Source organism: Podarcis bocagei (assembly GCF_964188305.1).
Source record: "Podarcis bocagei genome assembly, chromosome: 4".
Classification (NCBI taxonomy): Eukaryota; Metazoa; Chordata; class Lepidosauria; order Squamata; family Lacertidae; genus Podarcis; species Podarcis bocagei.
The window spans coordinates 10,855,384-10,870,055 of record NC_138128.1 but is presented as its reverse complement, the minus strand read 5'-3'; the positions used below and the strand labels follow the sequence as shown (position 1 = coordinate 10,870,055).

Genomic DNA, 14,672 nt, shown 5'->3' with positions numbered 1-14,672 from the left:
CTGACTCATTCTTACTCAGGAAAGTCCAGAATTGGGATGGAATGCTGGAATCTGAGCAATATTCAAGTGACTTCCTGACCTTGCTTTTTGTTCCATTTAATTCATTCTTGAACACTTGGAATATTAAGATCTGAGATTTTCTTTACTTTTGTGTGTCTCTGTGTAGCAGAAGTTAAGAACCTGTGTGGTTGCAGTAGTTAGTCAAAATTATGCATGGCATGGAGAAAATGCTTAAAGAGTAGTTTTCCTGCCTCTCTCATAGTATTAGAACAATGAAGCTGAAAGTTGGAAGGTTCAGGACTGACAAATGGGAGTACTTAATCACACATCTCACAACTGAATTATGGCATTTGGATTAGGATATAAGTGGCTACTAGCCAGTCAGAGGCAGTAATAATTATGAATAGAAACTCTGGTTGCAGGAAACCAGAGGAGGAAAGAGTTCTATCGGGATGCCATAACACTATGCATTTGAGTACTCAGCTGTTCCTTCCCCCTTTGGAACCTCTAGTCTACTGCACAACCACTGATTTGGGGTCAGTAGGGAAAAGTTGGCCAAGTTTGGGCAAAGGAGATTCACCGCCTGATCAGTGCTTGGATTAATGTGTGTGCAAAAATGGGCAGTCCTTAAGAAAGCCCACAAACTCCACCCCCAGAAGCTATGAAAAACAGTAGCTATGGGGACATCACAAAGATGATTTGTGGGCTCCTGTAACTTAAGCACTCCACCATACTCATTCCTGCTGCTTCTCTTGATGTGGTCTTCAGTCTTCATCCAACAGGGAACAGTGGGGGTGGCTGCAGAAATATATCCTTGCTGATTCTGGTTGACCAACGTAGATCCTTGCAAATTTTGGCTTGTTTCGGCATAGGTTTGGTTTTTCAGGTCACATTCACCCTCTGCTTCATCCCACTCATCAGCACCTGAGGAAAGAGAGAGTTTTGAATTTAGTTTTGGAGTATTGTCTTCTATTTACTGGATGGCGCTAGAAATGATTCTCATTTATGTATGCCCACAAACATGTTTGGATCAAAAGGGTCATCTATACAACATGCTTGGAGGTGGTCTATTTCCACTTCTGAAGTACAAAATGTATTATAATGTGAGGTAGGCATTGCTCATGCTAGAGGTGTGCAGGTCAGGATATAATGACTTGCCTAAAACCATCCAGTATGAATGCTTGTTTTTTTATATTATTAATCCATTGAGTATGTCTGCTTTTATTTAGAATCCTGCAGGGGTCTTATGCCTCAGAAGCGTGGTAGTGGATTCAGGGATACAATGAACAGGCAGGATGTGGACAATGCAAGCAAGGTTTTGCACAAACTTCTTTTGTTCACTTTCTTACCTGGGGAAAAATGAGTATGTTTGCAGGGTTGATGGCGGGATGGTAAACATTTAGCAGGTGGCAAAAGGAACAGACAAAGGAGAAAATGAACAGGAGACAGGACTAGGTTTGGCCAGTGTGGGAGCAGATATTATGAGAATACACCTGAGCAAAATGGAAATAAATGATTTGTTGGGCACCCTTATGAATGCTTTTTGCAAAACGTTTCTCCATAGATAGCCATGAAGGGAGATATTTATTTCCATGGAGGAAATAAAAGCTGGTGGCCCAGACTGTAACAAAAGGAAGGCAAGTTAGGACACCTTCCCCCCCACAAAACAAAGCAGGTTGTGGGGCATGTCCCTTCTGAGCCACCAGCCTGTGAATCTTCGTCTCCCCTAAGTAACATCAGCACATGCATACTGAGCCTTAAAGGTAAAGGGACCCCTGACCATTAGGTCCAGTTGTGGCCGACTCTGGGGTTGTGGCACTCATCTCATTTTATTGGCTGAGGGAGCTGGTGTACAGCTTCTGGGTCATGTGGCCAGCATGACTAAGCCGCTTCTTGCAAACCAGAGCAGCGCACGGAAACACCATTTACCTTCCCGCCAGAGCAGTACCTCTTTATCTACTTGCACTTTGACGTGCTTTCGAACTGTTAGGTTGGCAGGAGCAAGGACCAAGCAATGGGAGCTCACCCTGTTGCGGGGATTTGAACCGCCAACCTTCTGATCGGCAAGTCCTAGGCTCTGGTTTAACCCACAGCGCCAGCGCCACCAGGCAGCAAATGGTGGAATCAATGGAGGTAGGTCTGTGATAGCCTTGGCTTACTCCCATCCCAAGCATATGTTGAAATTAGATATGGAAGTGAACTGGAAGTCAGCACTTCCGTGCATCTAATAAATGCAGAAGAGAGTGTTCTGATGGTACAGTTTATCAGTGTCACAGTGCTGTAGACATAAGAAAATGTGTACTTCTCCAACCTCCCTCTGCTACACAACTATTAATGATACAAAAGTCCAGTCTTCTTTTCTGCCCTCATTATACCTCTACATCCTACCAGCATCCAGCGGATCTCCTCCCCATGAAGTGTGTGACTCAGGAGCTGCAGGCTTTCTTGATGAAATCCTACCACTTCAGGCTTTTCTGCTTTCAAACTAGACTGAGATTTCATTTCCGGTCTGAGGAGCTCACAGCTCTACCAGCCGCAAGGCCTTTTTTTTTTTTTTTGTAATGTCGCCAAGGGGGTGCTTGGCTGTGGGCAGAACAGTCAGCATTTTACCATGTCACCCGGGAATGAGTTGGCACCATGGTTCTCATGTGAATCACCAACCCACAGCATGAGTTCATCAGCAACCAGGAAGGGCACGCTCTCGGATGGACAGAGCTGTTCCACAAGAATGTGACAGAAAATGTCAAAAGAAAAGCTTCACTGTCCCAACTGATCACTCAATGAACCCAGTGAGCTGCTACATTCAGTGTTCACTATAACACATCCACCGCTCTCTGAATGACATGGTTCTGTTGTAGAGGCCTGAGATTTGGAGCCAGTTTCTGTGCAAGGCAGAAAAAGCTGCCTTATAATGTCAGGCTAATGGTCCATCTAAGCCAGCATTGTCCACCCTGGCTGGCAGAATTCATAGAAAGGTTGCAGGTGTGGTGTGTTTGGCACTGATAAACAGAAGACTTGAGATTGGAGGGTTTCAGGCAGTGGCGTAGCGTGGGGGGTGCAGGGGGGGCCGGCCGCAAGATCTGGGGGTTAGGGTTAGGGGGCGCAAATCCACGGGGTAGGGGGCGCAAATTACTTGCCTTGCCCCGGGTGCTGACAACCCACGCTACGCCACTGGTTTCAGGGAAGATCTTTCTTCTCCAGTCTCCAATTGCAGCTGCCTGTATGTACTTCTGTTTTCAAAGAGAAAGCTGAATGTTGAGAATGTGGATTGGGTTTATCTATTCACATTTCAAATCACGATGTGATTGCTTCAGCTTGCCCCAACCTTACAAAAGCGCCCATATGCCATGCATCTGATGAAATGGACTCTAGCTAACAAAAGCTTGCATTGCGATAAATTTGTTAGTCTTCTTAAAAGTTATTTTTTATTGCAAATTTATTCACCTTCAAGTTGTCTCCTTAACATTTTTGCTGCAGCAGGCTAACATAGCTATCTACCGGGAACCTGATCCAGGCAAATCAATCTTCTGCTGGACACAATCCAGCCTTGGATGCTTTGCAGAGGCATGGGATGCATGTCTTGGATTGTGAACTGAGTTGTGAGCATTCTGAATTCTGGATCATGGCCATTTGCTATGCGCACTGATTGGCCCAAAGTAATGGGCCTCCATGGGGACGCCGGTGGCGCTGTGGGTTAAAGCACAGAGCCTAGGGCTTGCCCATCAGAAGGTCGGCGGTTCGAATCCCCGCGACAGGTTGAGCTCCCATTGTTCGGTCCCTGCTCCTGCCAACCTAGCAGTTCGAAAGCACGTCAAAGTGCAAGTAGATAAATAGGTACCTCTCCGGCGGGAAGGTAAACGGTGTTTCCGTGCGCTGCTCTGGTTCACCAGAAGTGGCTTAGTTATGCTGGCCACATGACCTGGAAGCTGGACATCGGCTCCCTAGGCCAATAAAGCAAGATGAGCACCACAACCCCAGAGTCGACTATGACTGGACCTAATGGTCTGGGGTCCCTTTACCTTTACCTTTTAATGGGCCTCCATGGTCCATCCCAACTCTAAAATTCTATGAATCTTTGCTTGAATCTAAAGTTCAGTTAGCTTACTGCAGTGTGGATTGGTCTGGCGCAAAGAGTAAAAGGACTCCTTTTGAACGCACTCTTGCACATTGGAAGCTAAAGCCTCAACATTCAGACTATTCTTAACAATTTTGCTTGGAGATTTGTTGTCTTCTTATAACAATATATCTCTACAGCTATTGTTTTGCAGAATATTCTTCTTATTGCCTCCTCTACCCATACTTTTTTGGTTTCTTCCCATTTCCATTAGCCTCTTGAAACTTGTTTTCTTGATTAAATATAATTAGCTCATTGATTCATTTTTATGCATTTGATATTCTGCTGTACTCCATTATTCCCATTGTTCACTCTTTTACCAAACCATTATTTGATATGTTATATCTTGTCATTATAAGGGTGATTTTGCAGCCCTGTGTTAATTCCTAAATAAAGAATTGAGGGGCAGGGAGAGAATCCTGAAGAGGAGTCTTATGGAGTCTACATGACTCACTGAACCACTTTTCTCTCTGTTTAATTTCCAGACACCAAGAAACTTTATGAACTTAGATCTGTAAAGAGACTCAAAATCCCATTGAATTCAGTGAGATTTATTTATGAGAAAGCATGTTTAGGATTGTTCCTCATATCCTTTGGAGCACTTGCTAAGGCACACAAACTTTCTTTTCGACTTTGCTTACATCCAGTAATTGACACCCTTTCCTGAAAGCCAGTAGGTACCTCTACTCCCTCCCTCCCTCCCTCCCTCCCGTGCATGCAGCTATCATTTTATAGGATAATATTTACTTTGGATAATTTTAAGAAGGAGTCAATTAGCATTTATATCAGACAGGATTTTTTAAATAAATAAATAAATTGTGTTTATATCAAACCATTTAAAAAAGGAGAAGTCAATAAAGTTTTGATGTGTGGGCTTTTAGTTGTTGTTGCTGTTGGTGGTGAAATTATTGGTTGGACTGTATTCTTGGTTGCCTCTGGTTTTTAACCAGCACATCTTGAAGTAGCTGTTGTGGTAGAAGAGGCAACGCTACTCGTTCTAAGCACCGCTCCTCACTTTTAATGGGAAACTCAAAACATTTTTTTATATTAATTGTCTTCTTGATGTTAGAATTTTGAACTTAATGTCAGAGCAGACAGCGCAAAAAGCAAACAATTAAAACATTTTATGTATTTGATCTCTGATAGGCATCTCTGCAAGATAGATTTTAACATTTTTTCTTCTTAATTCCGCCCCCCCTTCCAGTAAGAAGGATAAGCTTGGAGTGCCCAGTCGCCGTGGTAACTGCCAGAAAAATTCTCCAGAAGTTTGAAGAGGTCAGCTAACAGGGTCAACAACTCTGGCCTCTTTCTGAGCTGGGGCAGGCAGGCCCCATCCTGCTGGCAGAATGTTCGCCAAGGCCTAACCCTGGGAGGTGGGCCATTCCAGCTCTGATATAAATTTTTTGAGTCAGTTCACGGCCTGGACTCTCCAGGTGGCCTCCAAAATCGATGGTGACCTCTTGACCCTGTCTAACGTCGGCATCGCATCCAACCTAAGGAAGGATTTAGGGAGGAATGACAGCTTTCCACTGAGTGTTATTGGGGACAGTACAAACAGTTTGGGAAGCAAGGAGGTAGGTATGAGGAGACCAGGTCATTAAAAGCATATTAAAAAACAATTGCAGCGGTTGAGATGGGGCGGGGGGGGGGGCGCGGGAGGAACAATCCTTGTTAATGGTTACTTTCTGGTTAGCATTTATTTATCTATCTATTTTTTGTTTGTTTGTTTGTAAATCTTTGCAGAGGGCTGCTTCCATCCTTGTCTTCAGATCGTGCTTTTAACGTTAAGGACATCCCTGTTTTTTGCTGTAGAAAGGGGGCTTTTCCTTTGTGCTGGAAGTCAAAACTCTTTCTGCATCCACATATAAATAACAGATGGGTAAATAAAAATGGATAGATTCAGAACACAATAGTCATTTTCCTTCACTGTCTAGGTATCTTCCTATAATTGCTAAAAATGTATGTATTAAAATGCCTCTTCTGCTTTTCTTGGCAGGAATAGTCCAGGAATTGTTAAAGAAGGTTCTATATTCAAAAGAGTAACTTTGGAATATATGCAACCATCCTGAGATTTAACAAAACATTAAGGGCACAGTCCAGCCAAAGCTAAGCACATTCTAATCCCATTGATTTTCCTGGGACTGACAAGTGCTTAACTTTGTTTGGATTGTGCCCAAGTAAAACAGGTGCTTTAAAAAATTAAGACAAGGAAATTACATGGTATGCAAAAAATGCTCTGGAATGAGGGTGAGCTGGTTTAACTGGGCTGTTCCACTTCTGCTTTGTAAAACAAATAGTTAAGCGCACATTTGATTCCATGGGATCCAGTTCTAATGTGGGGAAGAAATGTACTCTGCACAAGATAACAAATATTCATAGATAATTTTATGTAAGTGTTTTATCAGCGCCAGGAGTTTGCTAACAAATCAGCTGAACTCTGAATTCCTTAGCAAGTGGATTCTTTGTTCAGCTTTATTTACAAAAATAGAATCCAGTGCTACAACCATTACTCATGTAGTCCTCATGTATAGAGACACTCTTGCCACAGAGCAAGGTGAGAAGGATACTTCAGGCAGCAGAGTGTGGGCACCAGGAAGAATGGGAGGGAGAGCTAACCCCATGTCCTGTTCACACCCAGCCAAGGAAGGCAAATGCCAGCTAGTTAATACTTTGTTGACAAAAGCACACACACTTCTAGTGCCTACTATTTTCCAGATCCGTGCCTGGTGGAGCATTTGATGCAACAGTGGGACCATGCGCCCCCAGGTTTATGTACCCTTGTCTGATGGAGTGTGCACATGCAACCTGAGACGACTTCTTCCTGGAAGTCATTGCTGTGCTTGCCTCTTCAAGCCCCTCCTGGTTCTTAGGAGACAGCAGGGTAGATGGCGGCAGCAGTTTGACTGGCCCATCCCTCATCTGATCAGCCTCGTCCTCTGCTTCCAACCTGCCCTGTGCCCCTACCTCATTCTCTGACTGCTAGGACCCTTCTCCTAAATCCCATAAATTGCTGCCTCCCTTTCCTGGGTCCTCCTCTGGCCCCGTTGTCTCCGTCGCACAATCATCAGGGCCCTGCCAGTCCCTGGCACCCCACAGAGCATAATCCACCAGGAGATTCTCCCCACATAAGCTCTGCTGAGATGTTGTTGTTTAGTCGTTTAGTCGTGTCCAACTCTTTGTAACCCCATGGACCAGAGCACGCCAGGCACTCCTGTCTTCCACTGCCTCCCGCAGTTTGGTCAAACTCATGCTGGTAGCTTCAAGAACACTATCCAACCATCTCATCCTCTGTCGTCCCCTTCTCCTTGTGCCCTCCATCTTTCCCAACATCAGGGTCTTTTCCAGGGAGTCTTCTCTTCTCATGAGGTGGCCAAAGTATTGGAGCCTCAGCTTCACTATCTGTCCTTCCAGGGCTGCACTCAGCACTTAGCACTCAGGGCTGATTTCCTTAAGAATGGAGACGTTTGATCTTCTTGCAGTCCATGGGACTCTCAAGAGTCTCGTCCAACACCATAATTCAAAAGCATCAATTTTTCGGCGATCAGCCTTCTTTATGGTCCAGCTCTCACTGCCATACATCACTACTGGGAAACCATAGCTTTTACTATACGGACCTTTGTTGGCAAGGTGGTGTCTCTGCTTTTTAAGATGCTGTCTAGATTTGTCATTGCTTTTCTCCCAAGAAGCAGGCAGCTTTTAATTTCGTGACTGCTGTCACCATCTGAGATGACCTGCATACAATTAACGTTGATATACAATGAACATGTGCTTTTCTCGTTTATCAGAATGTTCACAAAATATTGGGTTTGAGGATTGCAGCTCAGGGGTAGAACACCTAACATGCATGGGAAAACTCAATGTACGACTCTTTGCATCATTAACTAAAGCCGAGGGGGGAGCCTTTTTCAGTTTGAGGGCCATACGACCTCATAGGCAACCTTCTAGGGGCTGCATGTCAGCAGTGGGCAGGACTGCAGGCAAAAGTGGGAAGAGCTTTAATGGATGTGACTCACACCTTCATACAAAAGGCTACATTCCAGCCTTATGAACATCAGAGATGTCTACCTTCACCCACATATCTCCATCATCTAGGCCAGTACAAAGCATCATATTCCAGCCAAGGAGGACACAGAGGAGAACTGATGCAGGGTGTGACCTGGGGAAGAGGCATGGTCCAGGAGAGTCCTGAGGGCCAGATAAGGAAACACAGAGGGCCGCATGGGAGACCCCGGGCCTGAGGTTCCCCACCTCTGAGTTAAAGGAACATGGGTAGGAAGGCAGGAAAAGGCCACTGCTTGAGATCTCATGGAGCCACCTGGAGTCAGATTAGCAGAATATAGTGAGGTAGGTGGACCCATGGCCTGACATAAGGCAGTTTAATATGTTCAACTTTGTTGTGCTTGCATTACTTTGATGCTGAATTTTAGAAATAATTTTGCAGGGGAGAAGGCATGTGGATAACACAGAACGTAACCAGCAGTTTCAGAGGCTATTAGAATTGCCCACAAGTGAATTCATGAGTTCCTTATACGAAACTCAAAGGGGAACTTACTTCCCTGTGCAAGTTCCCCATTGGGCATTGCTGAGAGAAACTTCAAAAAGCAGAACCATGACACTCTGGTTGGTGCGAATAACACCCAGTGTCTTCTCAGGACTCTCTAAATCTGAACCAGTTTATCAAGCCTCTTGTACTGATTTGGCTGCCACCCAAAGAGCCCTGGGAACTGCAGTTCTGAGAAGAGGCTACAGAGCATTGACAAAGGCTACTCAAGCCCCAGCATTTGGAGCCGGGAAGGGAAGCGTCTTACAATTAAATGGGTTTCAAACTGGATTAAATTTGTTGCACTATGAGACACTGTCCTGAGAACTACTCTGTCCCGATAACTTAATATTTAATTTAAGAAAGGGGGGAAGATGTTACACCTTGTACATTTGGGTTGTTGTTGCTAGAGAATTCAACATTTAGAAGACGGGAGACATTATAGAGACGTATAAAATCATGTATGGCATAGAGAAGATGGACAGAGAAAAGTTTTTCGCCCTCATGACACCAGAACATCAAGCTGAATGTTAGAAGATTCAGGACAGACCAAAGTATGTACTTCATGCAGTGCATCATTAAACTATGGGATTTGCTCTCACAAGTGGCACTGATGGCCACCAACTTGGATGGTTTTAAAATAAAGGTAAAGGTAAAGGTACCCCTGCCCGAACGGGCCAGTCTTGACAGACTCTGGGGTTTGTGCGCCCATCTCACATCTATTGGCCGGGGGCCAGCGCTGTCCGGAGACACTTCTGGGTCACGTGGCCAGCGTGACAAAGCTGCATCTGGCGAGCCAGCGCAGCACACGGAACGCCGTTTACCTTCCCGCTGGTAAGCGGTACCTATTTATCTACTTGCACTTTGATGTGCTTTCGAACTGCTAGGTTGGCAGGCGCTGGGACCGAGCAGCGGGAGCGCACCCCGCCGCGGGGATTCGAACCGCCGACCTTTCGATCGGCAAGCCCTAGGCGCTGAGGCTTTAGCCCACAGCGCCACCCGCGTCCCAGTTTTAAAATAGGACTGGGCCAATTCATGGAGGAAAAGGATATCAGTGGCCAGTAGGCATGCTGGCTATGTTCACCTCCACTGTCAGAAGGAGTAATGCTCCTGAATGCCAGTTGCTAGAAATTGCAGGAGGGAAGAGTACTGCTGCACCCAGGTCTTGCTTGTGGGCTTTCCTTGGGTATCTCGTTAGCCAGTGTGAGAACAGGATACTGGACTAGATGGGTCATTAGCTTAATCCAGCAGGCTCTCCTTATCCATGCAAAGTTTTGCCAGGAAGACCAGGAGCAGGATCTGGAGTTTAGACGAGCATAAGAACAGGAGGGTCAGTGGAGACAAATTTCAGTGAAGAAGGTGGAAGTCACAGGAACACAATGCAGCAAAAAAAGATTCCTGTTGTTCAGTTAAGCCTTGATAGCTGATGTGGAAATCTTTGCAGCTAATCAGATTTATCAGGGATCACTCAGGTTCCTGTGGGATTGGGTGACCCTTTCACTCTTAAGTGCTGGACTACAGCAAGGACTTGGGAATCTGATGAGCTGTCTAAAAAGACAGCTTCAGGGCCTTAAATGAAAACCTAAAATACCACAGGTGAGACATTTCAGTTGAAATAAAATTATGGCTTAATGAACTTGCATTACTGTTGTTTGGTCTGGTCTGGAGGGAAGATCTGGGTTGTTTGTCAACAGACATGAAGGGTTTCTATTAGAGTAATGTAATATCATTGTAAATTTGAGGCTCTTATTGGGCATGATGTACTCTGTATTGGATGTAACTCTTACAATGTTGAATGAAAAATTGAGCACTGCATTCTGAACAGAGCTGTAGAAATTATCTGTAATGATCAGCTCCTTACTGCTGAACTCGCATCACCTAGAATACAATTCTGTGCATAAAGAGAGAGCGGGAACAGCCAGGGGGACCCACCTTGAAATACCTGCAGAGCAACTTTAATTACTGCCAGGTGCTAAAGCTGCAATCCTATGTACACTTACTTGGGAGCAAGCAACAGTGAACTCAGAAGGGCTTGTTTCTGTGTAAACATGTATAAGACTGAAATGCATAAGAAAAGACAAAATCTCTTCCTCATCCCTGGTGACTGACCAATTTGACCTTTCCTTTCCCCAACATGTGGATCTGTTACATGGTCAGAAGTGGCTCAAACATCTTTTTCTTCCATGTGTGAGTAGCGCTACCATCTGAAGCATGTATTTTGGGAGACAACTTCCCAAGTGAAATGAGAGATTGCAAAAGCCCATCTGCCAAAGGCTGCATTCAATGGCATTTGCAGTCCTTCTATTCACATGCTACTTTAAAGTGAGGACTCTTCTTTTCTCCATGATCCAGCAAAGCAGAGAAACTGCTCCCACACATAGGAATAGTAGCCAATGTACTTGTTCTGTTACTGCAAGGATTTCCATTTGCGCAGCAGAACTATCCCCTCTCTTCTCCCAGTGTGCCCTGCATCCTCCCCCAATCTGTTTTGCAGGGTTGGAGAAAATCCCATGGGGGTGGGGGGTGGGGTGGGAAGGGAAGTTCTGCTGCGCGGTCAAAAGTGTTTGTGCTGATGGAACGCGTGTGCGGAATACCGGCCATAATTTTCCTTCCTGGAAAGGAAACTTTATGAAAGGACCATAGATTTATATGGCACTTCAAAGCATTAAAAAAAAAGAAAAGAAAAAGTTCCATCTACGTTATCTTGTACTCCTTGTAACAGTGCTTTTCCCATTCCATATGCAGATGGATTGGCATAAAGTCTGAGGAAGTGTGAGTTCAATGGAGAAGCAAGATGCGAATCAGAGGCTTCCTGGTCACTACACCACTGCTGTGTCAGGATGTACAGTCAAATATGACTAAGGTGCTAGGCTGTGAGGATGTGGGTGTACATGTCCACCTGCACAGAAAAGCCTGCCACAAGCTAGGTATATGCAACTATGTTTGGAGCCTAACTGTTAAGCCAAACCTTCCCACTGATTTTCTTCCCAAAAGGTGTGTTATTGGGGAACAACTCCAGCTCACCTCACAGTTCTTCAGCTTTGTCTTTGGCCTTGGTGCTCCAGAGGAAAAGGCAGGGAGCCCACCTTACCTCTGAAGATTTCAGGTAAGTACAATGTCTTTCTCAACCCTGAAGCATCTCATCTGGGTACCAAAATAACTACACATCTATCCTTCATTAAATACAGACACATCTGCCTCAAAACAAGGTCCATAGTAAGCATAAGTGCTGCAAGGAACCAATTCAGTGTCCACTGCTGCTAGGGAGGACTCAGCCCTGCTCCCACCACATTGAATCAACCCACAAGCCCAGGCCACAACGGTTGGCCCCAGGTGACCTGCTTATTCAGGTGTGGCACATCCTGTTTCGCCACCTGAGGGAAAAAGGAAAGGTGTTGTCTCAATGCTTCTCTGCCAGTGGTGAAAGAGACGGAGTGCCCATGGGGGCACCACCTCTTGGGGTTCCACCCCCTGAGGCAGCTGCCTCAGTCTGCCTCATGGGTGGGCTGGCCCTGTGTTTATTGAGCATTCAACGTTATCCATCTGCATGCAAATGAGCATTCATTCTGATTTGTTTGTGGGGGGGTTTGATATGACACTGTGTCACGCAATGGTGATCCCACCCTTTCCAGTGCACTTCCCCATAACATCCATTACTGCAGAATGGCCCGGTTTGTTTTGGGAGTGGGCTTGTTGCACAGGAGTCCAAATCCACTTTAGCAGTGCAGCCCTCTCCTATATCACTTTAACTATCATGGATTCCTCCCACCCCAAGAATCATGATAACTGGTTTGTTAAGAGCCTCCTAACAGCTCTCGGCACCCTTGACAATGGACAACACCCATGATTCCTTGTGGGGAGGGGGAGCCATGGCTGCTGAAGTGATATAAGAGGGCTTTAAATATACGGTGTTGGTGTGACCTGAATTTGTTGGCATGTCACTGAATCCCACCTGCAAAATAGCAACAAGTCTGGAAGCATCCGGAGTGCGATGAACTGAAAACAGCTATGCTACACAATGTACTCATCAGCACAACAAACATTGCTTCCTGGCAACTCCAGGAAGGATGGGAATGTCCTCTGCCTACAATCCAGAAAAGTTGCACCCAGTTGGTGTGGACAATAGTGAGCTAGATGGACCAGCTTCCTCAGTTCCTCTCAAGCCATCAATCTGTCTTGTCATGAGAGGCAGTCAAGGGAATTTAAAAAACTTTACCTAAGCAAAATAAAGCTAGTCAATAAAATTTGACCATCTCTGAATCTTAAACGTGGCACTCAGTAAATGAGAGTTTAACAGGGCTAGTTCTAGAAAGCTTTGGTTTCTCTACAACCTCATATGACAGCATTGTGTTAAGGCCAGTCAGCTAGCTACCAACAGTGGCAGTGGACCTGTTTTGTATCTTGTCCCTGTCTTAGCTTATTATTTAATGGAGGGTTGTTGGGGTTTTGATTGATTGATTGTGTGTGTATGTGTGTTGTCATTAAATCTATATATCAATTTACTTATGCAATGTGCCTCATCAATCCATTGGTCCTTATTTCTTAAAGCAGTGTTGTGTGGTGGTTGGCGACAGCTATTTCAGCTAAACTAACTAGAAAATAGGGTCAACTTCCTGAAGACCCAGAAACTCCATGTCAGTGTGCGGATTGGAACTCAAGCTTCCCCAATACCCCTTGGTCAACATGACATCCAGCGGCGGACTCACCTTCACAAAGGTGCATTTTCTTCCCACTGCAAACTGCACGCCGCACATCAGAGCATGGAAATGCAGCATGCAGGAAATTAAGGGGTGAAATAATGGAAGGCGAGACCCACACGGGGTATATGTGCCGGCGGAGGAATGGTGGATTTTTGAAACAGTAGATAATGTCTTGGCCAAGATCTCCTTAAGCCTGGGTCTGATGGGTGAGGTCTTTAAGACATCCAAGGCCTACTCCATTAAGAGCTTTAAAAAGGAACAGCGCAGGCTTAAAGCCAATCCCTCTCTTTAGAGACAACCATGGTGGGCGTAATATGATCGCGGCAGTGCAAGGCCATGAGCAAACACGCAGCTGCATTCTGAAGCCAGGCGCATCAGAGAAGCTTGTCAGCAATCAACTGTCAGAATAACCAGGGCGTGGGTTGCTGCTGAAGGCAGAGCCCGCGCCAAGACCCCTGCTTCTGAGAGCCAACGTGGATCTGCAGAGAGGATGTTGAATTTGGAATGGCACCACGTGCCTCTATTGATGTTAAAATCACTTACCTCCCTGCTTTATCTGTGAACAGAGCAAACAGGTGGTTGAACAAATGGGGCACAACTAGTTTGGCTCTGTGAGGCAACACGAAGCAGTAGCTAGGAATGAATGAAGAACTGTTTTGTGCCTCCAGATCAGTGGGGGGGGGGGAGTGGGATGTGACTCTTGTTTGTGTAAGTTGGGAGGGGTGAAACTGGCATGTCTCTCCCAGAGCGAATTGTACAAGTTATTCTTTTTTATTTTATTTGATAAATTCATATGCCACACCCTCTACTCTCAAGAGTTCCTGTACATTTAGAACTTGTGCAGGAGGGATGCACAAATTCTGCCTTTCTTGCTAGATAATTTGCAGTGGGGAGGATGGTGTGATGCGGGCACAGAGATTGCTAAAACACTCAGATAAACTTGCTGACAAGAAAAACAGTTCAACGTGGAACAGACTTCCTCCTCTGCTTTACTGCAGGCATTTAAACAGAGGTTGCAGAGCCATTTCTCATGAATGCTGTTGATGCTTCCTATGTTGAATATTCCGATTAAGCAGTAGGTTAGTCTGGATGACCTCCAAGATTCATTTCAACCACAGTTTTAAATTGCAATGATTCTATATCAGCATGGCCCGACTCACAGGGTTGTTGTGAGGATAAAAGGAGAGAGGAGAAATATTCTTTATTTGCTCTTGAGTTTTGCGGAGGAAGGACGAGTTTGTAAAGGCAAGTAGTAATTGTAAAAATTGTTCCCCCTTCCCCGACAAGGAACAACAGCAGCAGCAGCAACAAGAACAAC

The 14,672-nt window shown here is 45.3% G+C and overlaps 1 protein-coding gene across 5 annotated transcripts in view; it reads left to right on the top strand.

Moving 5' to 3' along the window:
* LOC308585080 (uncharacterized protein) overlaps window positions 1–14,672 on the top strand; it is a 459,744-nt gene that overhangs the window by 413,270 nt on the left and 31,802 nt on the right. For all 5 annotated transcript variants that reach the window (XR_014007076.1, XR_014007077.1, XM_081190631.1 and 2 more), the window contains exon 9: window positions 11,649–11,760. Coding sequence is in view for 3 of the 5 variants with exons in the window: in XM_081190631.1 (XP_081046757.1) it covers window positions 11,649–11,760 (112 nt within the window). In the remaining 2 variants the exon portion in view is untranslated. The remainder of the gene's footprint in view (window positions 1–11,648; window positions 11,761–14,672) is intronic.